This window comes from Alternaria rosae, assembly GCF_020736505.1.
Source record: "Alternaria rosae strain MPI-PUGE-AT-0040 chromosome Unknown BKA58scaffold_5, whole genome shotgun sequence".
NCBI classification, from domain to species: Eukaryota; Fungi; Ascomycota; class Dothideomycetes; order Pleosporales; family Pleosporaceae; genus Alternaria; species Alternaria rosae.
This window is the reverse complement of record NW_025763574.1, coordinates 1,656,867-1,683,056: the sequence shown is the minus strand read 5'-3', so window position 1 is coordinate 1,683,056 and position 26,190 is coordinate 1,656,867. Positions and strand designations below refer to the sequence as shown.

The 26,190-nt window shown below is 51.0% G+C and overlaps 10 protein-coding genes across 10 annotated transcripts; 5 read left to right on the top strand and 5 right to left on the bottom strand.

The window, feature by feature from the left end:
- Window positions 1-616: 616 nt before the first annotated feature.
- BKA58DRAFT_440048 (uncharacterized protein) lies at window positions 617-3,090 on the top strand (the record flags this gene model as incomplete). The annotated part of the gene is made up of 6 exons (XM_046173724.1): window positions 617-1,062; window positions 1,110-1,682; window positions 1,744-1,829; window positions 1,939-2,182; window positions 2,240-2,331; window positions 2,396-3,090. The coding sequence occupies 6 exons, from the start codon at window positions 617-619 to the stop codon at window positions 3,088-3,090; spliced, it is 2,136 nt and encodes a 711-aa protein (XP_046025358.1).
- A 337-nt stretch (window positions 3,091-3,427) lies between these two features.
- BKA58DRAFT_178146 (uncharacterized protein) lies at window positions 3,428-4,956 on the bottom strand. Its single transcript, XM_046165324.1, has one exon. The coding sequence runs from the start codon at window positions 4,525-4,527 to the stop codon at window positions 3,712-3,714; it is 816 nt and encodes a 271-aa protein (XP_046025357.1). The 5' UTR covers window positions 4,528-4,956; the 3' UTR covers window positions 3,428-3,711.
- Window positions 4,957-5,334: 378 nt separating this feature from the next.
- Window positions 5,335-7,090, bottom strand: BKA58DRAFT_178092 (uncharacterized protein). Its single transcript, XM_046165323.1, has 5 exons — window positions 6,897-7,090; window positions 6,791-6,851; window positions 6,178-6,730; window positions 6,037-6,125; window positions 5,335-5,979 (listed from the first exon to the last, which is right to left on the bottom strand). Exons 1-5 carry the CDS (start codon window positions 6,925-6,927, stop codon window positions 5,541-5,543), a joined length of 1,173 nt encoding a protein of 390 aa, XP_046025356.1. The 5' UTR covers window positions 6,928-7,090; the 3' UTR covers window positions 5,335-5,540.
- Window positions 7,091-7,135: 45 nt separating this feature from the next.
- On the bottom strand, window positions 7,136-7,803 carry BKA58DRAFT_178087 (uncharacterized protein). Its single transcript, XM_046165322.1, has 4 exons — window positions 7,703-7,803; window positions 7,618-7,645; window positions 7,452-7,557; window positions 7,136-7,391 (listed from the first exon to the last, which is right to left on the bottom strand). Exons 1-4 carry the CDS (start codon window positions 7,732-7,734, stop codon window positions 7,255-7,257), a joined length of 303 nt encoding a protein of 100 aa, XP_046025355.1. The 5' UTR covers window positions 7,735-7,803; the 3' UTR covers window positions 7,136-7,254.
- Window positions 7,804-8,046: 243 nt separating this feature from the next.
- Window positions 8,047-8,870, top strand: BKA58DRAFT_385178 (uncharacterized protein). The gene is made up of 4 exons (XM_046170344.1): window positions 8,047-8,225; window positions 8,279-8,326; window positions 8,375-8,385; window positions 8,438-8,870. The coding sequence occupies exons 1-4, from the start codon at window positions 8,106-8,108 to the stop codon at window positions 8,469-8,471; spliced, it is 213 nt and encodes a 70-aa protein (XP_046025354.1). The 5' UTR covers window positions 8,047-8,105; the 3' UTR covers window positions 8,472-8,870.
- On the top strand, window positions 8,871-10,545 carry BKA58DRAFT_385177 (uncharacterized protein). Its single transcript, XM_046170343.1, has 5 exons — window positions 8,871-8,997; window positions 9,047-9,137; window positions 9,189-9,936; window positions 9,983-10,156; window positions 10,211-10,545. Exons 1-5 carry the CDS (start codon window positions 8,883-8,885, stop codon window positions 10,478-10,480), a joined length of 1,398 nt encoding a protein of 465 aa, XP_046025353.1. The 5' UTR covers window positions 8,871-8,882; the 3' UTR covers window positions 10,481-10,545.
- A 1,404-nt stretch (window positions 10,546-11,949) lies between these two features.
- BKA58DRAFT_440043 (kinase-like domain-containing protein) lies at window positions 11,950-13,990 on the bottom strand (the record flags this gene model as incomplete). The annotated part of the gene is made up of 4 exons (XM_046173723.1): window positions 11,950-12,087; window positions 12,158-13,324; window positions 13,371-13,535; window positions 13,589-13,990. The coding sequence occupies 4 exons, from the start codon at window positions 13,988-13,990 to the stop codon at window positions 11,950-11,952; spliced, it is 1,872 nt and encodes a 623-aa protein (XP_046025352.1).
- Window positions 13,991-14,773: 783 nt separating this feature from the next.
- Window positions 14,774-17,665, top strand: BKA58DRAFT_177816 (heterokaryon incompatibility protein-domain-containing protein). The gene is made up of 3 exons (XM_046165320.1): window positions 14,774-15,544; window positions 15,598-15,994; window positions 16,053-17,665. Exons 1-3 carry the CDS (start codon window positions 15,088-15,090, stop codon window positions 17,323-17,325), a joined length of 2,127 nt encoding a protein of 708 aa, XP_046025351.1. The 5' UTR covers window positions 14,774-15,087; the 3' UTR covers window positions 17,326-17,665.
- BKA58DRAFT_177817 (Alpha/Beta hydrolase protein) lies at window positions 17,666-19,181 on the bottom strand. The gene has a single exon (XM_046165321.1). It carries the CDS (start codon window positions 19,058-19,060, stop codon window positions 18,005-18,007), a length of 1,056 nt encoding a protein of 351 aa, XP_046025350.1. The 5' UTR covers window positions 19,061-19,181; the 3' UTR covers window positions 17,666-18,004.
- Window positions 19,182-19,638: 457 nt separating this feature from the next.
- Window positions 19,639-26,176, top strand: BKA58DRAFT_339222 (uncharacterized protein). The gene is made up of 2 exons (XM_046168311.1): window positions 19,639-25,697; window positions 25,753-26,176. The coding sequence occupies exons 1-2, from the start codon at window positions 19,939-19,941 to the stop codon at window positions 25,757-25,759; spliced, it is 5,766 nt and encodes a 1,921-aa protein (XP_046025349.1). The 5' UTR covers window positions 19,639-19,938; the 3' UTR covers window positions 25,760-26,176.
- Window positions 26,177-26,190: the final 14 nt, after the last annotated feature.

The window sequence follows — 26,190 nt, the reverse complement described above, 5'->3', positions numbered from 1 at the left end:
TGCTGTTTCACAGGCTGCCGGGCGCGCTGCTTCTCGGGAAGTCAGCTTCCGTTAGTTCCGAGGCGCTCAGCACCCGACGAAAACGAACCTTTGAGATGGCCCCTCATGCTGCGTTACGATTTTTGGACACGATAGCTGTGTTGCATGACTGCACGGGTCTATAGATTTGCGCAAGATGACCACATCAGGCCCTTTACGCAAATAAGCTCGCGATATCGAATCTGAATGGTCATCAGAAGATGGCCCTAACTTGGCGAGCGAAACAGGGCCGACATGAAGGCGCAGTCTCCTTTTCGCCTCAACTTGGCGCAAGGCCACATCCAAGACACTCAGAGCGAGCTCAAGCAATCAATGCGAGATCTGTCGCATGGTACTTCGAGCTTCTTTCGTCTCTTATTCGTTGCCGTCTTGGACCTGAATCACTCTGGTTGCTCTAGGTCTCGCAATGCTTGATTTAATTCGGTCCCTACTGCCTACCAGAATACAACCAACGATACAGCCGAAATGGAAATCCGATAGCAACCTTGAGATGCAGATACCGCTGACAGGCTGCGGTACCCAGAGTAGAGTTCCTTCCAACAGCATCCGCCAACCACCAAGCATCCGCCAAAGGACAATGACGATACTCGGGCTGCCCAAGCATGCAGCGGAGAAGCACTTAGGGTCTCGTTTCACTGGGTGGCGATTCGGCGTGCTGAACTTCGCGATCTGGGCTACAGTCGTATTCGTCATGAACTTCGTGGGCATGATATTAGGTTTTGCTGCCACCTCCGGCTCCAAAGGTGTCTTCTTCGATGGGGATTGCGATCGCGTCGAAACGCTCAATACAGGCCTCCATTTAGGCATCAACATTCTGAGTACGATCCTTCTCGCTGGGAGCAACTATACGATGCAATGTCTGTCTGCACCCACGAGAAGCGATATTGATGCTGCCCATGGGCGCAAGCCTGGTATGTACCTCGATATCGGTGTACCTAGCATACGCAACCTCGGACATATCAGCCGGCGCAGAACCGTTCTATGGGCGGCACTGGCGCTCTCATCCCTGCCGTTACATCTCCTGTAAGGCAATGATTCGTTTCTTAGCTTTTCATACTCACGTCTCTTAGTTACAATTCTGCGGTGTTTGGTTCAGTTTCTTCGAATAGCTACTATGTCTTCTCTGTCGGCCGAGGGTTTCTGGACGGTGAACAATGCTTGAACTGCGGAGAACAAAACAATCCGGATATCGGTTACTCGTTTAGAGACGGAAAGCCGAGGGTAACATGGCTTAATACTAAACCCGGCGAAATCCCATCCGTACTTGAAAGCCTTTGGAACAAGGCACGTGCCGGCCAACTCGAACGGCTTGAGCGCAGCAGTTGCATCGACCTATATGCCACAAGCATACAATCCAACCGACGAAATCTTCTTCTGGTTCACGACGATCGCTCATTCCCTCCGCCAACGGAGAACCAATTCATAAATGGGTCGCACGTCTACTGGGCTGGCGAGTTCAACGCGTTTTACGCGGCGGATACTTACCAAGCTACTCATCAATACGACTGGATATGCTCCGCTTCGCACGACGTACTGACACCATGCTCAGTCAGATTTAAGGATGCTAAACAGCAAGTTGAATGGCGGGTTGGGTGGCTCTGTGATGGTGATAGTCGTTGTGACTTGTCACGTTCGGCGGTGGAGTAAGTGTCTCTGCACGAACTGCACGCGAGGCATACGCTGACTTCACACACCTACCTACAGATATTGCCTGAGCGAGCCGGCTCCACAATACTGCAAACTTCATTTCGAGCCTACTATCACAACTATCATCACGATTCTCAACCTCTGTAAGTTCAACTTCTGTTCTATACGGCTATACAGGTGCAGTAGTACGATGCCATCAAGCGTCGATGAACAAGCAATCTGAGATCAAATCATTTCTAATTATTGCAATAGTCAAAGCAGGTCTCATGTTCTACGTTGCCTTTTCTGTTCAAGATGAGCCGCTCATGACCATGGGCGACGCCGTCGCCTCATTTCTAGAAAACGAGGATCTCACAACGAAGAACATGTGTTTGTCTACTCAAGTCGACTTTCGAAACCGCACAGGATACCAGGTTGGACCACGACAATGGACTAACGAGAGATTTCGCTGGAAAGACGTGACCAGTACATCGCGCAAAATCATCACTGTAGTTATGTAAGTCACGCTACCCACATGGAAATATGCCAACAGTTTGCTCATATCCTCAATCAGATTTCTACTGGCCCTAATTACAGTGATGGTCTTGCTCAAGATTGGAATCGACAATCTACCCAGTGACACTAATTTCGATGAATTTGCACTTGGTAAGTACATTTCGGCTGCTAGGCAAGATTGAATATATCGCTCATTGTGTGTGCCCCCATCTAGGTGCTGTAGATCCTCGCACATCCATCATGTATATGCCAGCGGATTTGATCAGCAATGCCATTATCGCCAACACGCCTCAGCTGGTCCTCTCCGTTCTTTACTTCTCCTACAATGGTCTCTTCACCGCCATGCTCATGGGATACGAATGGATATCTTATGCACGCAAGCGCAAGGGTCTCCGTGTAACTCGTCAACCATCCGGTGCCCAACGGTCGACATACTTCCTTTCGCTACCCTATCGCTTCGGTATACCTCTTATGGTTGTTAGTGGTATACTGCACTGGCTAGTTTCGCAAAGCATTTTCTTGATTGCCATCGACTTCTACGATGCTTTTGGCAATCCGGCAGCTAGACCGCCACCAGGAAACATCGCGTGGGACTACAAAACTTTGGGTTACTCTCCGTCAGGCGCTATTGCAGTGTTAGTGCTGGGTGGACTTTTGGTCATCAGTATAATTACTGCGGGATACATACCATATAAGCGCGGTATGCCACTTGCGGGTAGCTGCAGTATGGCCATTAGCGCAGCTTGTCATCCGATAGAGCAAGTTGATGGCTGTGAGGATATTGCCGAGAAGAAGCTGCAGTGGGGCGTAGCCAATACGGGCGTTGACGGGATAGGGCATTGCGCCTTTTCGGCAGAGGAGGTGGGGGTAGTAGTGGCAGGTAAAATCTACGGCGGGCATGCGCCATAGATGATTATTCCAGCGCATTGCCATCATTTGCGGGAGCCTCATGGATACGAGAGCTCGCCCTAAACTGCTTGTGTGAGATACGGCAGGAGCACTCGAGAAGCGAAGATCGCTTGACTCGAGCAAGCCCATGGTGGACACCAAGGAAGCAAACCTTGGCAAAGGCGTTCTCGTAAGCCAAGACGTTTCTCAATGTCAGAGGAACTGAAAGCCGACATATTCAGGAGCACCCCCGGTCTGACATAGTTAGAAGAGCGTCATCTCTAGTCTGCTGTCCACAAACATCACGGAATCCGGTTCTATCCACGCCAGTTCTCTCGCGACCCACTTGGATTCCGCGCATTCGTCGGCATTTGGGTTACTGAACTGATGTAGATTGATTGATTGTATCGAAACTGGAGCTACAAGACTTCCGTATCCACGGTAGAGAAAAAACACATAGATTGGTACTACGTATATTGCGATCCTACAAGACTTTGCGAGACCAACATGGCATTGGATCTGCCGACGCTGCATGCGCACTGCCACCAAACGCCGGTCATATGACCTTAGCGAATGAAAGCGAGTGCTAGTTCGATCATGTCCAATACGCTTGGAACATTATCTTTGACAATGCCGAGCTTCTTAAGAGGCTTTCGACTTCGAGAAGACGCGGAGAATCCAGTTTCCTGAAGTGGGTATAGAGCTTTGGGGTATTGCCATTGGCGGGTGGGCAGCGCTGCCCCCACCGTTGTCACCCATATCGTATTCCTCATCGCTAACGTCTTGACGAGGTGGGTTGGGAAACCCGAAACGAAATCTCAGATCTTCAGAGACGGCGCCATCCAGTCCAGTCCACCTATGCCTTCCAAATCGTTCATGATGTGCTGCGGGTTCGGCGTCCCGACCTTTGCGTTTGCGATCTGCATCATGGAGATGGAGAATCACATCGCATATGAAGAATCCCGACGGCAAGACCAGCGGCATTATGTATGCAGACGAGTGGCCTGAGGACGCCACGAAAGTGCCCAAGTCTCCGATCGTCAAGCACCCACAGCCGATCGCCAACCCTAGAAGCGTCGCAATGGCAACGGTACCTTTGTCTTTCCCATGGATGAGGATGACACTTCTGCAGTAGCTGCACATAAACACCAAGTACAGGATGCCGACTGTAGTACGAACAGACTGATCAGATCCCGTCGCTCCCTCCTTCGGATCGACATGGATGGTACTGTAAAGAATTGCCATGAGCGACCCAAAGCCCGCCAAGGCGTACTCTGCTTGCTTGCCCATGAGTTTCCCGGCTAGTATTCCACCGATACCCAGAACAATCGAGGGCGGTACCAGGAATGCGTATTGAGCGATACCATCGGTCAAGTACGCCATCGCGCGCTGCCTCCAATCTAAATCGGTGGCAGGCTCATGACCCTGGGCGACAACACCTGTAATGTAAGTGCTCATAAGCAGAACGCCTGGAGGACAACCAATGCTAGTGCAGAGCCTCTTCACGCAAAGTCGCAGCGAATTCAGAGCGGATGTTGAACCGGTTGGTGGAGTATGTTTCTAGGGGAATGTCGATTGGAATTGACAGGCTGCGACTGTAGCAGTGTTTGGTGAAGCAAGTACTGGCCGTAAGCCCCCGTTCCAACTCGTTCGCCGATCTTGGGACCCCATGAGAGAGGGTTAGTTCTTTGAGTAACAGTGTGCGGACTCAGATGTGCCCAGGTGTTACACGGGGTTAGGCTATACTTCTCTAAGCTCGGTCTGTACTAAGGCGAGATAGACTAAAGCAGTAGTCTATAGGGTTTGTCTAGCAATTTGTGTAGAAAAGAGTTATTATAGAATAACTAAAGATAAAGACAATCTAATTCTATAAATAATAGAATAACTAGTTAATAATCTATATAAGAGATAAACTATTTAAGTTAACTATAATAAGTATAATAATAAGATCTAACACATTCTTATACCTATTACTTTAGGTTCTATTCTCTCTAGCCTCCCTTCTAAGAGAGAGGTTTAGAAGAGCTATAGCTTCTCTATCTCTACTAGCCTTCTAGAGGCCTAGTCTTAGCAGGATACTAATTCTAATTATGTAACTCTAAGCCCTGCGATTGTTGTTGCATTCTAACTTAGTTGTAGTTAGCCTTTAACCCCTTTACCCTAAGTTAAGGAGAGAATCCTTCGTGTTACTTGTAACATATCGTGCATCTAGTATCTAACTAATAGTATAGCTTAATAGTAATAATATAAAGTATAACGCGCAAATATATAACTATAAAGTAGAAGTTCTTAATACTATCTAAATGTCTTTTATACTATATTGTGCTAAAGTAGGTTATAAAAGGCTATAATAGAAGTAGTTTAAGCAGGGGCTTAGCACAGGTAGACCGCGAAGCATACTAACCCACAAAGCATGCACCTAAGTTACCCTACTAAGAAGCCTAACCTTTTATTCTCTATAACTTATCTCTTTAGCTTTGAACAGTTTCACCTAGGTCTTGTCTAGATACCTGCGGCGGAGAGAGTACCCTCATTTCCTCCTCACGCTGAGTTTGCGGATCCAGATCAAGTTCGTCTGTCTTATACCACTTCAGTCTATCTAGCGTCTGCGCAAGAACTGCAAAGTCATCGCTCGTGCGAATCCACATCCGGCGGTTGATCAGCTTGAAGATGACGAATAGCACAAATAAGATGATAGGGCTCGCGTAGCCGATTGCGACTTTTGAAAACGTGACATCCTTATCCCACCATGTCGCACTGCAGAAAGCGAAGACGATGACGCAGCCTGCGATTGCGGCGATCGCTGGAAGCGGTTGTAGGAAAGCAAGTACCGTGAACGGTGGGTAAGAGCCGTCGCTGCGATTGAATTGCTGGTACTTGTCGACGAGATTCTTTTCGCAGTGTTTGAGCCTGTGTATTTAGTTAGTAGAGCTTGAGATGTGGTAGAACATGATGGGCTTGACGGACCAGATGTAGTAGCGCAAATACGCAAAGGATATGGAAGCCCAGACAACCAGGAGGCTGACACTCGCAGAGATCTGGAATATCTCGATGACCTTGGAAAATCGTCAGTCTGGTCATGCTACTACCCAAATGATCGTGACTTACATATTGTACTGCATATCCGCCTTTCAGACTGAGGAAAGGCAACCATAGGAACGCGACTGCAGAGAAAACCAGAGCACGAGCGGGGACTCCAGTCTTTGGCACCACCACAGAAAAGCTATGCAGGAACTTGCCCAGCCAGTTTGTCGTTGGTACATCCCTCGCAATACCGTAAAGTGTTCGCGATGCGACATAGAGTGAGGTATTAGCAGCTGAAATGACGCTAAAGATCATAGCACCATTCAAAAATGCTGCTAAACCTTTTTGTCCCTTGTACCAGAGTGCAATTATGGTGAGATTACTGGAGGTCGGGTCCTTGAGGCTTTTGGTATCTGTTGCGCCATCCCCTATGCCACCATAGATCAATGGGAGATGCCCATCTTGCCATGAGACGTTGAGGCACTGTCCAAGTAGACATAAAAAGTATAGCAAAAGTACGACGTAGGCGATTGACTGGGAGGGGAGCCGTAAAGAGCGAGATGTGTTTGCTTCGAACGCGGTCACGGCGACGGTCTCGATACCAAGGAAACCAAAAGCGATCATAGGGATCACATACCTACCTCAAAATTAGCTCTACAGATTCAAGATACACCTTCTCAGAACCTGAAAGACTTACGCAAGGGCACGGTACTTGTTGGTAGTGAAAGTCTCGTTGTATTGAAAGCCATCTTGTATCGCTGCTCTGGTTAGCACCGTTTGAGATACTGACGACGTAGACGTACGTCCATCTCCAGACCACAAGCTTTCTATCATATATTAGACGGTGTGAGAATTGCTGAATCTCTTTGACGTACGTTGTGCAGCAATAACATAGAGAGCGATAGTGGCCCCCAGCACGAGCATGATCTTGAGGATGCCACCGATAGCCTCTATCCATCCGAAAGTCCCAACACCGACAAGATTTATGGCGACAAGAACTCCAGGTGTGACAAAATAGAAGAGTACAATTTGCCAGACCTGCTTCAATCCCCAGTATACAGCCAAGTTCGCCGCTGCGAGATTTTGCGTAGCAAAGATCGAGGAGTATGTGAACCTGTACAGATATCAGCGCAATGTTCCATACCAGAACTTGCTAGGTTACTACCAGTACGCGATACCAATTACCCATGCGAGGTCCTCGTCTACGAAAGCTCTCACGTATTCGACGATCGCATTTGGGGCGGGAAAGAGCTGGGTCAACTCGCTCAAACCTTCCGCGGCACATATTGTGATCGCGCCTGCCATATTGAGTCAGCTCTCGATAGCAACAACGGTATGAGCGGAAGAGAGTGTCGAACCCATAATGATCAGAGCAACTAGAGCTCCTGCCGGACCAGCGACCTTCATCGACGGGCCGCCATTGCTGAAGATGCCGCCACCTATCACGGCGCTGATGACAATGAACTATTTACAGGAAGGTTAGCTGAATTACGAGAGTGATAGAAGTCTACACAAGTATCATACGAAGATCATCCATCCCTTAAGATTTTGCCTACGCTGTGTCAGCCTTATACCCAGGCACCAAACTATACATATAAATGTGACTAACTTCAATTTCGGCGGATTTGCTTCGGCAGACATGATCGCAGCTATCTAGACCAGCTCTAGGCGTCAAAAAAAAAGCCGTACAGTAGGGTTGATATCACGCGCATGGAATGGGCAGGGCAGGCTGGTTATCTAGCAGCCTGGTCGTTTTCAGCTTTGGAGGACTTCGCCAGGCTGAGAACGGCTGAAGCGCTTGGAGAGCGCCGTGGAAACACCCATTCGGCTATTTCGAGCAGCGTATCCAATAGCATGACTCTCTTCATGCAGCCTGCTAATAATGACTCCGCTGTGAAACAATGAGGCAGACAGGATATAATACGATCTTGTGGTCATCAATACTACACGCAAGACGATCCAAAATCCTAAAAGGCTTTCCCGAACGATTTGCAATTTGATTGTTTTACACTATGGTCCTCAACGTCATCGAGCCGACCCATACGCGGTACATTCTGGCCGCAGAGGATTTGGAGAATTTTTTGAAAGGAAAGTTCGGCGACGAGCATCCGAACTACGATTTCAAAGTCGAGGTGCGCGGCACAATCAAGAAGAGTAAATAAGTCCACGGCTTACTGTCGCGCAGCATGTAACTGATAGGTGGACCTTCGAAGCACCTGAGAAAGTAGACTCGGTATGTAAAGTCATCTTTGTCCTCATTATAATTCTAATTGAGTCCCAGAAGGAAATACTGTGCGTATCGCGTTCGAAGAATATCACGGCGTTCCACTAAATAGCTTTACAGGAACCTCATTGACGAGATCGAAGCAAGAGGGTAAGAGCTGATGGGTGGCGGGTCAAAGATTTGCGATTGTATGAGGATCTGCGATGATGCCTGTAAATCTAGTTGACCAATTGGTTGTTGCAGCGCTGAGACGGCGTGTGATGGGCCGATAAGAGTATACTTGTTAGCGAAGCAGGAACTACGTATTCGGCTGAGCTGCGCCCACCATCTGCATGAACTTCATGTGCAGCTGAGCTGCATCCGTAATTCGTGAGACGGAGTTCGCCGATAGGGTGGGCTGTCGTGTGACGATCATGCTGCGCCCAAGCTGAAATCAAGATTTTGGCCGCAGCATTGCTGTGCCTTTTTTCTTGACCGGTTCCAGTGCGCTATGCGAAGAGGAAAATCGGACTATATACAAAGGACTGAATGACGCAGCGATCATTTGAGGCTAGAAAATCATATAATGTCGTCAACCAATTCTCAGCCGCGTGTCTGGCCGTGGGATTTCTCAAAGCCGAATGTTCTCTTGAAGGATGATAGTACTGCAGTAAACATCAGAATAACAGATATAGCCAAAGGTTAGGGAATGAAAGCGTTAGTTGATCACAACAAGCTCACGCATATCAGATTCGTATACATCAATACTTCATACGTCGCCAAGCGAGGCTGAGGCGGCGCTCAGTCGCAAGGCTCTCAAACCAACGCGAGTCCGGATCATGTGTGTTGACCTAGAACTTGGCGATCACCTTCTTATAATGACAATGAACAGTTCAATCTACTCACGCAAGACGATATCAGCTCTAGACATTACAAATAGTCTTCTAGAGCATATCTTCGAACGATACCGCATTCCTTACGCTTTCGCAGACGTTGTAGCCTCGTTTGGACAAGACCCAAATATTGCAGAAGGGAGTAGTAGCAACGCCGCTATATGTGCCAAATCTCTAGGTGATTGTAACCTGGTTTACCAAATTCGTTACGTAGAGCAGAATCGACGTGGTGGACAGAATCCCTGGTCGTTTCGACATACAGGAGTATTCCATTCCCACGATGAGGTTGACACGATTGTCTTATTACATCCAATTCGAGCACCATCTGTCGAGACAGTCATAACAGCCATGGAGACAGATCCTGTGGCACGAGCAGGCTTTTGTGACAATCCACTCCTGCTGCACACCTGGCTCTTTCGACAGTATTTCGACAATTGGCGCTGGTACTTTCGCTACATCGGAGAACGTTTCGCAGAAGAGAACAATTTAGCCATGGTCGTGAAGCCTGAGCACACAGAACCAAGCTCTAGCTTCCTTCGCGTTCAACGACTACGCAATACTAACGACATAATTCTCTTCGCACGAGCATGCTGTTCTGGTAACTTGGCTTTGATGGAGCAATTTTCAGAGGCATCGATTGAGCTGTTGAGCCAGCTGGAGAACATGAACGCGCACAAGTCCAAGATGAAAGGATATATCGAGAGCGCAGACGTGCTTGAAGGAAGAGTCCAGAACTTGATCGATCTCGTTAGTACCATGAACATATCACCTAGACAAAGCTAAACTTAATCAGGTTGGGTATACTCTGACATTGCACAACCAACTCGAAGCCGCGAAAATAGACACCGAGTTGCGGGATTTGACTGAGGGACTGAAAAAGCTTACGGAAGACACTGTTGATGACAGCGCGACAGTGAAGATCATAACCTTCGTATCTGCGGTCTATCTACCAGGAAATTTCATCGCTGTGAGTACTGGACTCGCTCTATATATCTAATAATGTTCGTTAACATTGAGACAGTCGATTTTCGGCATGAATTTATTTCTTTTCAATCCTGTCTCCAAGAGGCTCCAGGTCTCTCCAGACTTTTGGATCTTCATCGCTACTTGGATACCTCTCATTGTCATGACTGGCGCCATATACTTTCTTATCTTGTATCTCGATTCTAGAATCAAGCGCAAGCCGTTCCGATGGCCGTTGCAGATGAAGCCACATAGCAAGAATACGGCGTCTTGTTCAGAGAAGGGGAGGACTCAGTCAGGGCAAGGGGCCAACCACAATCTCTCGTAATTCTTATGTATACAAGTCAACCACTCATCAACATCTGTCCATATCACACGTGCAAGAACGTAGTATGTAGAAAAATGCATTATGAGTATTCTATTGAACATTTGAAAACCTATCCCAGGGCTTGCTGCATAACTTCCCTAGCGACAATTGGGATGAAGATGACTTTGTTCTCCAACATGCAAAGAATGATCACAAGATTATCAGTGACCGGCACTGGAACCACTCTCACCTGAGTAATCTTGTCAGCAGAGAATCTCCACTCTATAACTGGGTTCTTGGCTGTGTCTTCGATGACGTGATTTCCACCACCAGCAATACGATACTCTCTGATGCGAGTATGCCAGTAACCTTTTTCCACCACTATTAGTGAATGATCCCCAAAGACGCAAGTTGCCACGGTATCTGCTATTATCTTTTCGATCCTAGGAAGTAGTTCGCAGTTTCCTCGCTGCGTGCTGCGGATCTGGGCAGGAAAGAAAGCGCTGCTAGGAGCATGGATAATGCAGCCTTGGTAGCTATTGTACGGGACGATTTTTACATCTGAACTTCCTTGCTGTCTCTGGAAACTGTTACTATTTATCTCTCGAGAAGAACTTCGTTCTTACTGATGCATAGCTTCCTTCAGAATCTGTGGGTTGTATCAGTTTTCTCGTAGTTTCATCGATCCGCCAAATATGTAGACGGTCGTCTGGTCGGCCGAACGACCATGCATAAAGAACACTGCCATCATCATTGAACCTGGCATCAGTGAATGTTTGGCCCCCTGATGAGGGAATAGTCTCGCTGCTTGAAGTGTCACTACGATAGGTCAGATTGACTGTCAGGATGGCGTTCAGGGTACAGGTGGCTGACCTCATGTCGACATAACATATAACCTTACTACTCACAAGCGCCACTGAGCCACGACGAGAGATAGTTACAGTAACGAGTGAGGCAAGTCGTTGATCCATTGTCGAGTCCCAGGCCGCACGAACGCCGGCGGCTCCTCCAATACAGATCTGTATCAAATTGTCAGTCTCAATCAAAATACTTCTGACGTGGTGTAACTACATGTTTTGTTCCTCCGGCCTTATTGCCCCATACCGCAAAGTTAGAGCCCGCGTGAACAATGTGTTTCCATACCGGGCCTGGCTGGAGTGTAATCTTCTGGTCGACCTGAAGACTTGAGTCTCCCAAGGATAATTTACAGAGAAAGACAGTCTGGTGGGCATTCTTTGGCTGTGTGACAAGGTAGGCCATATATTGCCCAGATGGGCAGAGTGAAATAGAATGAATTGTTGATTCTCGTAAGCTAGGAATACGAATCTCCACTGGGCTCCCTATATCACGCTCTTTGTTTTGATTGGTCGTGACTCCGTGAAGGTCGGCTCTAGACATTCCGCCAATAGACCGATGGGATCTATCTGATTGATTGTCGTGAGAGGATTCATTTGGTTCACTAGGACTCATGGTGTTGGCAAATCCTTGGGTCAAGTCACGGCGACCAGAAGGCGGATAATTCTGGCCATGAACATCGTTTGGACGAATTTCTTGTCCAGCAGGAAGAAAAGTCGGCGGTGAAATCCGGTTTTGCGATTGAAGTGAAGCGGTCGAGCAGGGAAGTCGATCTAGAAAGTCGGTAGTGCTGTTGTATGATGTGGTTTCACTGTTCTCGAACAGTATGTCTTCCTTGCCTACCCCGGATGCGGTTAGTTTGATGGAAGGCAGCGGCTTCGTTTCTTTTGGCTGTGATACATCGGGTAGATCTAGAAGAGGCACGTCGAAAGGGCTCTGGAGTTTTGACCATTCTAGTGGACACTTTAGAAGGCTATCAGGTTTACGAGCATTGCCAACATGTTGTACGACATGCTCCATCTTCTTGACCAGACGCTCAGCTCCGAGCCTTTTTGAGCCGTCTACTTCGAGAATGTCACGAATGGTTTGAACACAGCAGTCGATAGTCCTGTTCGTGTTCGCGTATCGTGTGGGTAGCTTGCGTAACCATTGGTCAACACCGGATCGAAGACGGTAGGACTGCCGGATCCGTGCACCAAGTCTCCCGTTCATCTGCACATTCTCTTTATACTCCTCGTAGAAGAAATCGTTTCTGTATCTGTTTTGGCCTTCCGGAGCATCGTCCATGTTCTGAATCTGCTTCCGACTCACCCGAAACTCCTCCACGGCAGCTTTTCGACCCAGTGCAAAGCTAAGCACCTCGGCAAAGATGCAACCAAAGGCCCAGATGTCCCCTCTTCTTCCTGCGCTTCTCTGGTCTGTCTTTTCTGTCTCTGGAGGTTGGTAGGCGCCTGGCAGACGAGCAGGACTCGTTCTGAAGGTTAAATTTCCCAACGACACAAGATCGGCAGAGGCTGCCTCGTCATCTTCTTTGAAGGTTGAGATGCCAAAATCTGTCAGTATCCACTTTCCTACAGTTGAACCCTCATCCCTATCAATAAGAATATTATTTGGCTTCAAGTCCATATGTGCAAAGTGAACGCGCCTTTGGAGGTGCCCCGGGATGCCCTTATGAAGCCATTCAAGGGCTTCGGAAATGTAAAACATTTGTCTGCATGTATCTTGTAGTATTGTTGCCGAATGGATTTTTGGAAAGCGTAATTTGAAGTCGTACAGTGGTTCGCCTGAATATGGGTAGCCTTCGCGAAGGAAGAAGTCGAGGTCAAAGTGGTCGGCCCATGGCAATAGAATGTGATGTTGACCCCTGTAAAATAAAATCACCACATGCGTTCGGATATGACCATGGGATGTTCTGCTCGTCTTCAAGACTTGCAAGTTATCCAGCTCGCGCTTCGCCTCTTGACCTGAGAGATTTGAGGGATAAAATGTTTTGCAGGCAACAAATTTGACCTGCTATCGTTAAACGAGAGTCAGAAGTGGCTGGTGGTTTTCTTACCTGGTGGTTTTGATTGTTATCCAAGGTATTGAAGTAAAATGGTGATATACCTTTCTTGTCGACTCTTCCGTATGCGCCCCCAAAAACACCTTCTGAGATTACTTCGAAAGGAAGTCGGCGCTGGTCGTCAATAGTTTGTACTGTTGGGGACTCGAACAGCGGCTGCTGCATTTCTTGTGAGCATTACATACACTAGACGGGAGAGTACTTTGACGTACTGGCGTGAAGAGGAATTGGGAATTGAAGAAGTCTCGGCAAAGAACGAGGTCCTCAAAGGGTGGCACTTGATTGTCCCTAAATGGTAGGCGCGAGTCCTTGTACAGCAGACGTTCTGCCTCATCGAAAAAGCTGCCGGGGAAGCCGTCCAAGAAATCGTCGGCGCGGATGAAAACAAGAATTGACAAAAATTGCAACAAGTCTTCCGTGATAAGCTTAACTTGTACTGGCGTCAAACTGGCATGGAAGACACGCTGGAGGGTGTCGTTGCCGGACCAGGCTTTCTGGATGTCTTGATATCGAACGTAGTCGTTGTTGAAACTCTTGTGATTTTGAATGTTGTTGGCGAGTTGATTCCTGATCCCAGTCCGCGTTGCCCTTACGATAGCGGCGCTTGGCACCATACTTGGTTACGATTTCACGCGATAGAGACCCTGATCGAGGAAGCATGAGGGGAGTTCAGAAGGGTGTCGCTGTCGGCGCCTACCAGGCTGTGCATTAGGCATCGGCTCGAGCTGAGATGCCTGCAGCTTGTGGCGCCCAACAGTGGGCAGACGATTGCCAGAATTCTGGATCCAGCTAACTCCAATTCTCATTGCGCCACCTATTGAAAGGAGTCAGGTCCAGGCTGCAGATCAGACGCCGGCCCAACACACCGAGACGTGAGGCCTGTCATGCTTATCATGGTTCTTCGACCTCGTTTGCAGGTTGAAAAGCCCCGCCCTCCAACTGCCTTATGTTTCTGCCTTGCGCCTCTTCCTCGATTTCATCCACCCCTGTCCCTAGGTATCCTTCTGATTGGTGATATTTTTGTAGCTGTAGACTTTTTTGAGTTTCCAGGACACTCTGAGTTATTGAAGGCGCGTTATTGACGAACAGTACTTGCTGGAACCATCAGCCTTCCCTTCCATCTCTGCAAGGTTTGTCCAGTCAAATACGTTTCTTCTATGGAACAACCACTCGCTTATCACCTACGTAACTCTCTTATCACCTACGTTACTCTCTTATCACCTACGTTACTCGCTTATCACCTACGTTACTCTCTTATCACCTACGTTACTTGCTTATTACCTACGTTAGCTATAATGCGGAAATTAACACAGAGTAAGAATACAGACCTTAAAACAAGAGTAAGACTCTAGTAAAATAGAGAGAATAAGTTTAAAAAGAAAGATTCGTGTAGGACGGGTCATGCCCATTGGCTGATCTTTCCCCCGCACAACACCGTTCATCCATCCTAGCACAGCCACGCCTCGAGCTGCGCCTATTAAGTTATCTCACCAAAACGACTTGGAACACTCGCCTCCAATCGCATCGCTGCGCAAGGGTATGCCAACACACGTGCAGTGGTCTGGCACTATACGTTCGCCACCACGGCTGCCTGAGGACGGTGCTTCCAGAAAACGGCAATGCTAAATCTATAGAACACGCCGATGTGCAACTTGCCTGTTCATTACGGATACACGCAAGAGCTCCACAGCGAATCAAAGAAAAAGTCAATATGCCGCTATGCAGTCTTTGCCAGTCGCTCGACGTCCTCAACATCCCTAAATTATCAGACGACTACAGAATCCACACTGTCACTCGACGCGACTACCCGTGCCTAGTCAAAATAATAAGCCAACCTCTCAGAGAACTTTGGAAGAACAAGGAAGATCGTCCACAGGACCAAGAACCCGTCGGACTACCCTATCACCAATCCGTCGAAGACCTTGAAGCAGCCGCAGTTGATTGCGCAATCTGCAAGACCGTACAACGCGATGTCGCGCAATTCCAATCCGAGTTCAGTGAGGCGAAGAAGGAACCCGGGATTGGCGCCGAGCGTAGTGGAGGACCGGATTGGAAGATGTGTGTTGTTAGGGGTGTGAATGATACTGGAGGTTTCATGGTGGTATCGGTCGATACGAAGGCTTGGCTCCAGATTTGGGTTGTTGCTGCTGTGGGGTTGTGTGTTGATTGTAAGTACTGGCGGGGCTTGGTGAGGCTATGGCGTCGACTAACGGTGTTGCAGACGACGATGCGCTTACTGCTGTCGTTCGAGGTCGAAAGACACTCTCGTCGTCTCCGCATACACTCGCGCATGCTCTGAATTGGGTACGCGATTGTGATAAACAACGGACGGATCGGCGCTGTCATGTCGACGCAGCACCTCTTCCAGCTCGTGTCTTGGATATTCGAGGCTCTACAACCCACAGTATAGCACTGTATGAGCCTACGGAAGGAGAATCGGGACGCTATGCAGCACTGAGTTATGTCTGGGGCGAGTCAAGCCCCTTCGCAACGACGCGGGACAACATTGAAGCAAACAAGAGGGGCATTCATGTCGACCAGCTCCCAAAGACACTCCAAGATGCGATATCTGTGGCTCGAGAAATGGGAATCGGATACCTATGGATCGACTCCCTCTGGTAAGCCAGTCTACCCCATTCTCATCACAATACCAACACCAAATGCTAACAACCCCAGCATCTGCCAAGACGACTCAGAAGACTGGTCGCGCGAAACATCTCGCATGGGCTCCGTCTACTCGAACGCCTACATCATGCTCTCCGCAACCGGTTCCCCCTCTTCTACATCTGGTCTCTCTATCTTCTCTCCCAACCGCCCAGCACCCATCTACTCACCTTTCGAATACACAACTACAAATGGTATCAAAGGAACTCTCCACGCCTTCTCCTCTTCCCGCGAAACGGCCGCAAAACCCTCCTGGGCAGGAGATAACGCAATGCTGAAGAACGAACCGCTAAGCCAACGCGGCTGGGCGTTGCAAGAACGCTGGCTTGCGCCGCGGGTGCTGCATTTCGGTGCCGAGCAGATGTTTTTCGAGTGCCACTGTTCTTTCCTCAGTGAGCAGGGTTTCTACCTGCCGGGTCGAGGCGATACTCTGTTTCCAACTACGGCCGGCGCATCCTCCTCTCACACCCACCCTTCCTCTCCGGATAAACCTATCCCAGATACCCCCATGCAACAGTGGCACGCAGTCCTAGACGCATATTCTAGACGCGCTCTGACGCGTCCCTCGGATAAACTGCCTGCTCTGTCTGGCCTCGCACGCACCTACGCTTCCTTGATCCCTTCTCCATCCACCTACCTTGCGGGATTTTGGTACAAAACCCTACTTCAGGATCTCATCTGGCAGGCCGTCGGCACGACAACCTCGCCGGCAGTATACCGCGCACCGAGCTGGTCCTGGGCCGCTATCGACGGGCCGTTCGGCCTCTTCAGCCCGGGTTCTGGTGTGGGCTTTGACAAAGGGGAATGGACAGCTTTAGCTAAGATCCACGCTACGAGTGTTACGTTGAAGAGCAACCAAAATCCTTTCGGCGAGGTAAAGGACAGGTATTTAGACATGAGCGCACCGCTAGAACGCTTGCACCCTTCTCCGGAACAGAGAGAAGGCGAAGGCGACGTGTTTCCGAATCGGCAAAAGGGCGCTTTGGCACAGACGAAGGAGAAGTTGGAAGGAGACATGCAGCCTACGTATACTTGTTTCGACACGCCGACTCATACGGTGAGGGCGAGGGGGAGGGAATTATGGGCCGCAGTTCTGTGGAAGCATGTTCGGCCTGGGGAGATGGGGAGGGAGGCGGCGTATCATGCGGTTATAGTTGCGAGGGTGGAGGGGAGGGAGGGGAATGTGTTTGAGAGGTTGGGTAAAGTTCCTTTTTCGGCGAAGGATTTGGGGGAGTGTGGGTGGATGGATGATGCGGAGTTGGTGGAGAGATTTACTTTGGTGTGAGTGGACTACCTGGTGCATCAATTTCTATTTGGAGCTTTCCTTGCCCACCGTGCAGAAACGATGAGATTCGGCCATGCTTCTCTGATCTCCTCGTTCCACCATTGCTTTGGACAAACACGTTCCAGCATCTCCAGATCGCCCTCTTCGTATGGTATGATGTACTCTTCCCAATATTTCTCTTCAATCTCCTCACACGACCTGGCTAGGTCGTACAGTGTGAGCATGGCGATGAGCCTGCCAATGCGCTCAAGAGTGTGTTCTTCTGCGGTCTTAAGCTGGCTGCTTGACGTTTCCTGGTCGTAAATATCTCCGTCTTCTTTCAGGGGCCTGATGACGATTTCCCGGGCTAACGATATCTCAGTCAACGTAGGCGAGCTGTTCACGGGGCAAGAGACGATGGCAGGGGAGGGTGCTGTGTCATCGATGTATGCTGCTTGCTCTTCAGGAGTAGAGAAGGCGTGGTAGCGCGGGATTCTGTGTTCTGGGGCCACGCGCTTTCGCAGATTGCGCCGAGTGCGCCGAGTAGAGGTGGACATGGAAGCAAGATATTTAGTTCCTTTGGTAGTAATAGAAATCTAGATGACTGCGAGAGTGACAAGAAAGCGAAGAAAGAGTGCAATGCTGTGCTGATGCTGTTTGAATATTCAATGGTTCGCGAGGGCTGTTTGTACGCGCTTCACTATATCTTACTTGACATTGGTCCATCGTCCTTGGCCAAAATGTCACATAGCCAGTCCGCTGCTTTGTCTGCCATTGGCTTCGGAAAAGCGTGTTCTACGCCCTCGAATAACACGTCTTCGAAGGTGATGTCAAGACTTGGGTCTTCTGCTAGTACCTGTTTAAAGATCTTGTAGAACGGCTCACCTGCCGCGTAGGGCACAAGCTTGTCTGCCTGTCCACTGAGGTTCAGGATGCGCTTGCCCTGAAGTCTCTCCTTCATCAGAGCCTTCATTCTGGACAGTTGCTCTTGATCGGGTAGTGTGTCGTTTCCTAGAGGATTGAACATGCCCGGTAGCAGTAGACCGGCAGGGTCATACTGGGCGATGGCGTCCTGTAGCGCTTGTGGAAAGTCGGGCGATCCGAGGAATGTGCTTCCAGGTGGTGTTGTTTCCGTGTATGTCTTTCTCTTGGATAACCGTGCGCGATCAGTTAACAAGCGCGTGTAGTCTGGACAGCCGATGCCGACTACGCCAGCGGTGATGCGGGGGTCACCTAGCAAGCAATGCCATGTCGCGTGTCCACCCAGCGAGATACCTAGGGCAAAGTGTTGTTCGATCTTGGGGCTATCTTTGGCAGTGAAGATGTAGGATTCGAGATGGTTGATGAGCTGAGAGGTGTCGGTCGCGGTGCCGTGGAAGCATCCAAACATGTCTTGCGCATGCGTCTCGTTTCCTTCCCTCCATGCCTGATTATGTAAATCGTCCACCTTGCGCGATCCATGATTACGTTGGTCAAAGGCAGCGGCGATTAAGCCCTTGGGGTTCTTGCCAGCCCGACCGTCTTGTATGCGCTTGTTCCACGTAGAGATGACCCGTCTGGCTATAGGAGCCATGGTCTCTTTCGTCTGCAGTCGTGGGTTGAGAAGCCATAGGCAGGCGACTGACGATGGCGAAGGAGGCAGTTGGTCGAGGCCATGGACGTCGACGAGGATGCCGGCGATTGTGATGGTGCGGGAGGAGACGGGGAGGCCGGACGAGTTTTGCGTCCCGTGGAGGGGGTTGGTGGTCGCTGCCATATTGGCTGGTGGGGCCTAAGAATAGTGAGGATAGCGATATAGGGTTGAGCGATTAGCAAGACTGTGGAATGGACATGGAGCTATTCGTCTGGTATATCTTGGAACATGAGAATGCCTGTGGAGGGGCAGGGGATCTCCGACCGAGGTTGCCGTCAACGGCAGAACTACATCATCGTGTGACCAGCTTCACGCAGGCAGCGCTGGGCGATGTGCTGGCGATAGCGTATAGGCGCATAGCGTGATTACACAGCGGTACAAGGGGTCCTTCTATCATGTATACGTCTTGTGAATCCGGTACGCTCGGAATGCTTGGGAATACAGTGCGGGGTGCAGCCACGCCGCAGAGAGACGGCGATGATAGCATGGAGTCGCTTTTGCAGAGAAGCTGGCGTTGCACGTGAATGCGATGTCACGAACGCGGCGAATGCGATGCCAGACGCGTTCTGCAGGGCGCTGCATCGTACATATCCAGCGTTGTGGAGCATCGACGCGGTGCAGGCGGTCAGCAAGGCGGAGAGGGCCCCTGACGCCAAAAGTATTAGCGCAACCTTGGAACCAGACAGTTCACGCCCGGGGAAAGCACCTGGGAGATTGCTCGAACCGCGCAGGGACCCAGCACAACGTATACTGATCAGCTGCGCCGCGTGTTCTCTTTCTCTCGCCTGTTCATGACATAGACGCGCTGTCACATTTCACCTGGGACAGCAATTCCCGGCAATCCCAGCCAGCAATCCATCCATCGTGACGAGTGACGGCAGCAGCAGGTTTCCTGGCTACCATGGCTGTATAACGCCCTAGAAGCCGAAGAACCACCCCTCCCCAACGCGACCTCGCCCGAAGAAGACACCCACCGACACTTCCTCTTCCGTGCCGTCACCATGGCTGGCTCCAACAAGACCGGGGGTTCGCCCACGACGCGCAGCCCTCGCTCACGATCGCCCGCAGTATCAGGAAGGACAGACGAGTCCGGCCGACTGCTATCACCGCTTAGCTTGGGACAGCCCAGGAATGACACTCAAGACATACACAACCCCTCGCCCTCGGACGGCGCCCCCAAGATCATGCGATCGGCCCCAACCGGCTCGCCCATCTCCAGCAAGGAAGCCGGCGAATTCCCCTTCCATGTTCCAGCGAATGCCAACGGGGGTAGCATACCCGTGCCTGTCGAATCTGCTGAAGCCCCCCTCCGCGCCCCGAAGCCCTCCTCGCACATGTCCAATGGATCCACCAGCTCCTACTACCCGCCCTTTGCGCCCATGTCCCGACATCCTACCGAGGGCGAACTCTCCGACGCACCCCGAGAACGCAAGAGCGTCCAGTTTGCTCGCTCCGCCACATTCACATCCGATCAGCCCGCCGCCAATTCGCGGCAGCAGTCATGGGAGGTCGAAGACGGCGAAGGAAAGGGCAAGGAGCGGAGTGGACAGAGCTCGTCGCTCATGGGCAAGCTGAGGGCACTGGCAGCGCCCATGCAGGGACACGGCAGGAGTCTGAGTGCATTGGGGGGAAGCTCAGGCCATGAAGGCTCGCCCCATGGCCAACTTTCGCCCACATCCGAGCACGACGAGCCCCGATTCGAGGGACACGACAGCGAGGCCGATGCTGATGGCGAGTCGAGCGCTGGCGAGGGTGCTTCAAGATCAAGGCCGAGACAAAAGAGGCGGAAGAGCAGCCGGCGTTGGTTCGACGGCGAGGGCGAAGGCACCCAGACGGCCCCTACCACGCCCAAGCAGACCACGGGCGGCTTCTTCTCGCGTGACTCACCCACTATGACGCCCACCTCGACCCGCCCGGGCTTCCTACGCCGCTCCACCATGGACGACATACCCGAGAACGAGCGTCAGGGTTACTCAGAGGATGAGGGCCGCTCGCGCATCGCAAAGGAGAGCGCATGGACACGTGGACTGCACAGTGCGAGGGGACTTTCGTACGGAGGTCTGCGAAGACACGATCCTAACGGCGAGGAAGAGGGTCACCAGAGTCGTCCTACCGGCAACTTGCGAAGCTTGACTACCTTCAGGGGTGCGGCGGGAGACACACAGCCCTCACCATGGCGGATGCGTAGTGAGCGCACGTCAAGTTTGAGTGCGCAGAAGTGGAAGTCCATCAAGAACAGCCTCAAGCTTCTCGGCAACCGACAAAAGGCCGAACGCCAAATCGACCACGCAAAGTCGGCTGAGCTGATGGCTGAACTGCTTGCTGGTGCACCCGCAGCCTTGTTCTTTGCCAGTATGTTCCAACGCGATGAGCACGGCCACAGGCGTATTCCCGTCCTTCTTGAGCAACTCAAGGTCACCATCACCGACACAGACCGCCCCGCGAAGAAGGAGGGCGATCGGCACACTGCTTTGCGTATAGAACTGGAATACGGCAGTGGCCTGACCAGGATGAAGTGGGTTGTTTACAGGAGTGTCGCGGATTTTGCCAACCTGCATCTCAAGTTCAAAGTTCAGGAGAAGCAAGACGCTTTCCGCAGTCGCCCGGCTAACCGTATGCGAGAATTAAAAGACAAGACATCCAAAGACGGCGAGACTGAGAAGGAGGAAGAGAAAGAAGACCCACGCACAAAACTTCCACGCTTTCCCAGAAGTGTATTGCCCTATCTCCGAGGTCTTCGAGGCTACGGCATCCTTGATGACGAAGGTGAAGAAGAGGAAGAAGAGGCTGCAGCAGGAGCCAGTGGACCAGAGGGTGATGCAAGCGCTACCGAACGCCCTAACAGACCCAAGCGAGGCAAGTCGTCATTCTTAGGTCGCAGACAATCAAGCGTAAGTGGTTCTCAAGCCCAGGGTGCTGTCGGTGCCCTTGTAGCGAGACAGGGCAGTTTTGCTGGCGCCGCCGGTCAGCCCCTACAGGCGAAACAGAATCATCATGAACGCCAACGGAAGAAGTTGGAACAATATCTGCGAGGTCTCATGACCTACCTCATCTTCCGTCCTGACAGCAACCGCCTGTGCAAGTTCCTCGAGCTATCTGCTTTGGGTGTCCGCCTAGCGGCTGAGGGCGGCTACCACGGCAAGGAAGGCTACATGATGATCAAATCCTCCAAAGGCGTCGACAACAGGAAGGGATGGACCAAGCTAGCCATGATGAACCGTCACTGGCCCAAATGGTTCCTAGTAAGGCACAGCTATGTCGTTTGTGTAGACTCGCCTGAGGAGATGAACGTCTATGATGTTTTCTTAGTCGATGCCGACTTTCATCTCGACACCAAATCTGCCAGGATACGAGATAAGAAAGCCAGAGATCTTGCAAGCGAAGCGAAGGCGTCCGCAACAGGCCATCACCAGCTGAAGCTCGTCAACGCTGAACGCAAGATGAAGCTACTTGCTCGTAATGAGCGGATGCTGCATCAGTTTGAGGAATCCATCAACTTCATGTCACAGAACACTCTGTGGTCTCAACGCCAGCGATTCGACAGTTTCGCTCCAGTGCGCAAGAAGATCTACGCCCAATGGCTTGTAGACGGTCGCGACTACATGTGGAATGTATCCCGAGCTATCAGTATGGCGCGCGACGTCATCTACATTCACGACTGGTGGCTCAGCCCAGAGCTTTACTTGCGCCGCCCAGCTGCCATTAGTCAGAAGTGGAGACTCGATAGACTCCTCCAGCGCAAAGCACAGGAAGGTGTCAAGATCTTTGTGATTATGTATCGCAACATCGGCGCTGCTATTCCTATCGACTCTGAGTACTCCAAGTTCTCCCTGCTAGATCTCCACCCAAACATCTTCGTCCAACGATCGCCTAACCAAATCCGCCAGAACACATTCTTCTGGTCTCATCACGAGAAGATTTGCGTCATCGATCACACTGTAGCTTTCTGCGGAGGTGTTGACTTGTGTTTTGGTCGTTGGGACACACCACAACACGTTGTCGTTGATGACAAGCCCACCGGCTTCGAGCTCGATGATACGCCCAAGGATGCGGACCACTGTCAGCTATGGCCGGGCAAAGACTACTCGAATCCCCGTGTGCAAGACTTCTTCGCTCTCGACAAACCCTACGAGGAGATGTACGATCGCTCGAAAGTCCCGAGGATGCCATGGCACGACGTGGGCATGCAGATCGTGGGTCAACCCGCTCGCGACCTGACCCGTCATTTCGTACAGCGATGGAACTACCTACTTCGCCAGCGCAAGCCTTCGCGGCCCACACCCTTCCTTCTTCCTCCTCCTGACTTCAACCCAGCCGATATAGAAGCTCTTGGGCTTGATGGAACTTGCGAAGTACAGATCCTACGTTCCGCCTGTGCATGGTCTCTGGGTACGCCCAACAAGGTTGAGCACAGTATTATGAACGCATACGTGCAGATGATTGCCACATCCGAGCATTTCGTATACATCGAGAACCAGTTCTACATCAGTAGCGGCGAAGTGCTGGGAACGAAGATTGAGAACAAGATCAACGATGCGATCGTCGACCGTATCAAGCGTGCCCATGCCAACGACGAAGACTGGAGAGCATGCATCATGCTTCCGCTGATGCCTGGATACCAGAATACTGTCGATGAACAGGAAGGCAGCAGTGTCCGTCTCATCATGACATGTCAATACCACAGCATCTGCCGCGGCGAAGGATCTATCTTCGGACGCTTGCGAGCTGCCGGCATCGAGCCTGAAGATTACATTAACTTCTACGCACTCCGATCATGGGGCGAGGTTGGCCCAAACAAGATGCTGGTCACAGAGCAGTTGTACATCCATGCGAAGATCATGGTAGTTGATGACCGAGTTGCCATCATCGGATCCGCAAACATCAACGAGCGTTCTATGTTGGGATCACGAGACTCTGAAATCGCTGCCGTCATCCGCGATACTGAGCTACTTGATTCATATATGGGTGGCCAGCCATACAAGGTAGGCAAGTTCCCTCACACCCTGCGCATGCGTCTTATGCGGGAGCACTTGGGCGTTGATGTTGATTGCATCTCTGAGGAGGAGATGCTCAGCCAGATGTCCGATGATGCCGATAGCGTCGGTTTCCAGACAGAGTCCTCTGGCCCAGGATCACCAACAGCTCAGCGCGCGACCGAACAGAAGCTGGAAGAGAACAACTACAAGATGCAGGATGAGCTCATCCAGAAGGCAGAGAAGCTACATAGCTTCAATCATGACTTCGACTGGGCGCAGGACCAGAACCCTCATCTGCAAAGTACCAAGAAGCCATCGGCTGATTCTCGTGTGCAACACAACTCAGCACATACCAAGGACGTTCGTGGCGAGGGCGCCGATCATATGCTGGAAGCCGAGCAGTTGCGACCGATCATAACGCAAGCTAGGGATTCTTACATTGACGAGCATGGCCATGAGAAACTCGTTACCGATATTGCGGCTGAAGGTGCTGCGGCTATACCCAGGAAGAGCGCGACACTCAAGACGCGCAAGCGCAGTGGTACCACCGGTACCAGGGCCAGCAACGTCAGCGCACAAACTGATGGAACTGGTTATGCTGGTCTCCCACCTCCTAAGCTACCTCGCATGGACACGTTCAAGCTAGGTTTGACACAGCTCAGCCAGTTGCCTGCGTTGCCAATTTCGGATGACACGGACATCGGCGGTCCGCCTGCTCTACAGCGAACTTTTAGCCAGGGTTCCTCTTCCGTCATCAACCCTCTTCTCTCAGAAATGCGTCGACCTGTCGTGACCGAAGACTGCATGCGCGATCCTATCAACGACACCTTCTTCCTCGACACTTGGCATCAAGTTGCAGAGAACAACACGAAGCTCTTCCGTCAAGTCTTCCGCTGCATGCCAGACAACGAAGTCCGAACATGGAAGGAGTACCAGGAGTACGCTGCATTCTCGGAACGTTTCACCAAATCCCAGGGCGGAGACAAGAGCCAGATGCACAAGCAGCAGGATGCCCCGGGTACGACTGGACCGCCCGGCACTGGTCTCACGAGCAAGTTTACCTCGACTGCTGGTACTGTCGGCAAGCAGGTTGGCGCTCTAGGCGATAAGCTCACGGAGAAGATGACGAACAACTCGGACCGAGTCAACGGCGAGAACGTCCATGGAACAACCCATCACTCCAGCATGGGCGGCGTAGAACAATGGGCCAACGACCAAGAGAAGCGCGTACAATCCCAAAGCCCGCCTCCCCCCGCCACACGCGGTCTTCACCTGGACACCGCATCCGGCACAATGCTGAATGAGAAGCTAGCCCCCGAGCCCGCCGACGACGCCGTAGTCTCTCCCATGAACCCTGCTCCCCCAGAGAAGACCTTCACCTTCCCCGCCCCACCACCCATCCCCAACGAGAGCGCCCACACCGACTTCGCATCGCACTCGCAAAACCCACCTCCAACATCCCACTCCAACCGCGAGCGCTCCCAACGCGTCACCATCTCTGAGCCACCTATCCACCCCAACGCGCTGCCCCATAACCAGAACTCGAACAACACGCCCAACCGCTCAAATACCAAGCGCTCCCGTCGCCGTGCTACGACAAAGTCGTCAAACAGGCAGTTCAACGCTACAGATGCCGATATCATGCTTGACAAGGATGATGCGAAGCGACTGCTGGAGCTGGTTCAGGGGCATATTGTGCTTTGGCCGTACGACTGGTTGGAGAGTGAGGAGAGGGGTGGCGGGTGGTTGTATAATGTGGATCAGATTGCGCCGTTGGAGATTTAGTAAGTCAACTCTCTTTCTCTGCTATATGGAACCCCGTACTAACATTTACTGCAGTAATTAAACTTCGACCGCATTTGCTGTAGGGCTACGCAGGAGCGGCGTGAGTGCCGCGACATCCATCGTGTGTCGTCGAGCTTGGATATTGGAGTTTGGCATCGTGGTTCCCACTTTTGTCGCTTCTTTCTCGTTGTCGTTCCATTTGTCGAGTTTTCTGTCATTGCTGGTGCATTGTTGGAGAGGGAGTGGGTGGGAAAGCATTACACTGGCGTTTTCGCGTCGCGCATTTGCACTTCGCTATTTCACATACAAGTCTTTCTCTCGTCGTTCATAACTCTTCTTTTGTGTCTCGTTTCCTTTCCTTGACCGTTAAAGCGGTGTAGAAGTGGGCTATTCTTTACATGGTCCCATAAGCGTTGGTTAGTAATATAGTAATACACATAGACACGGTTTCAAGATTATATTCGAATAGACTGTATCACGTTGATGTTGCTT

Coding starts and splice junctions, on each gene's coding strand:
- BKA58DRAFT_178087 (XM_046165322.1), bottom strand. CDS start 7,734: ATGTCTGCCGAAGCAAATCCGCCGAAATTGAA. Junction 7,646..7,702: donor GCAAATCCGCCGAAATTGAA/GTTAGTCACATT, acceptor GACACAGCGTAG/GCAAAATCTTAAGGGATGGA. Junction 7,558..7,617: donor TTAAGGGATGGATGATCTTC/GTATGATACTTG, acceptor TCCTGTAAATAG/TTCATTGTCATCAGCGCCGT.
- BKA58DRAFT_177817 (XM_046165321.1), bottom strand. CDS start 19,060: ATGGCAGCGACCACCAACCCCCTCCACGGGACGCAAAACTCGTCCGGC.
- BKA58DRAFT_339222 (XM_046168311.1), top strand. CDS start 19,939: ATGGCTGGCTCCAACAAGACCGGGGGTTCGCCCACGACGCGCAGCCCT.
- BKA58DRAFT_178146 (XM_046165324.1), bottom strand. CDS start 4,527: ATGAGCACTTACATTACAGGTGTTGTCGCCCAGGGTCATGAGCCTGCC.
- BKA58DRAFT_177816 (XM_046165320.1), top strand. CDS start 15,088: ATGCCGCTATGCAGTCTTTGCCAGTCGCTCGACGTCCTCAACATCCCT. Junction 15,545..15,597: donor TGTGGGGTTGTGTGTTGATT/GTAAGTACTGGC, acceptor ACGGTGTTGCAG/ACGACGATGCGCTTACTGCT. Junction 15,995..16,052: donor CTATGGATCGACTCCCTCTG/GTAAGCCAGTCT, acceptor TAACAACCCCAG/CATCTGCCAAGACGACTCAG.
- BKA58DRAFT_385177 (XM_046170343.1), top strand. CDS start 8,883: ATGTCGTCAACCAATTCTCAGCCGCGTGTCTGGCCGTGGGATTTCTCA. Junction 8,998..9,046: donor AATAACAGATATAGCCAAAG/GTTAGGGAATGA, acceptor CACGCATATCAG/ATTCGTATACATCAATACTT. Junction 9,138..9,188: donor CCAACGCGAGTCCGGATCAT/GTGTGTTGACCT, acceptor GACAATGAACAG/TTCAATCTACTCACGCAAGA.
- BKA58DRAFT_178092 (XM_046165323.1), bottom strand. CDS start 6,927: ATGATAGAAAGCTTGTGGTCTGGAGATGGAC. Junction 6,852..6,896: donor CTTGTGGTCTGGAGATGGAC/GTACGTCTACGT, acceptor TAACCAGAGCAG/CGATACAAGATGGCTTTCAA. Junction 6,126..6,177: donor GCGGATATGCAGTACAATAT/GTAAGTCACGAT, acceptor CGATTTTCCAAG/GTCATCGAGATATTCCAGAT.
- BKA58DRAFT_385178 (XM_046170344.1), top strand. CDS start 8,106: ATGGTCCTCAACGTCATCGAGCCGACCCATACGCGGTACATTCTGGCC. Junction 8,226..8,278: donor ACTACGATTTCAAAGTCGAG/GTGCGCGGCACA, acceptor ACTGTCGCGCAG/CATGTAACTGATAGGTGGAC.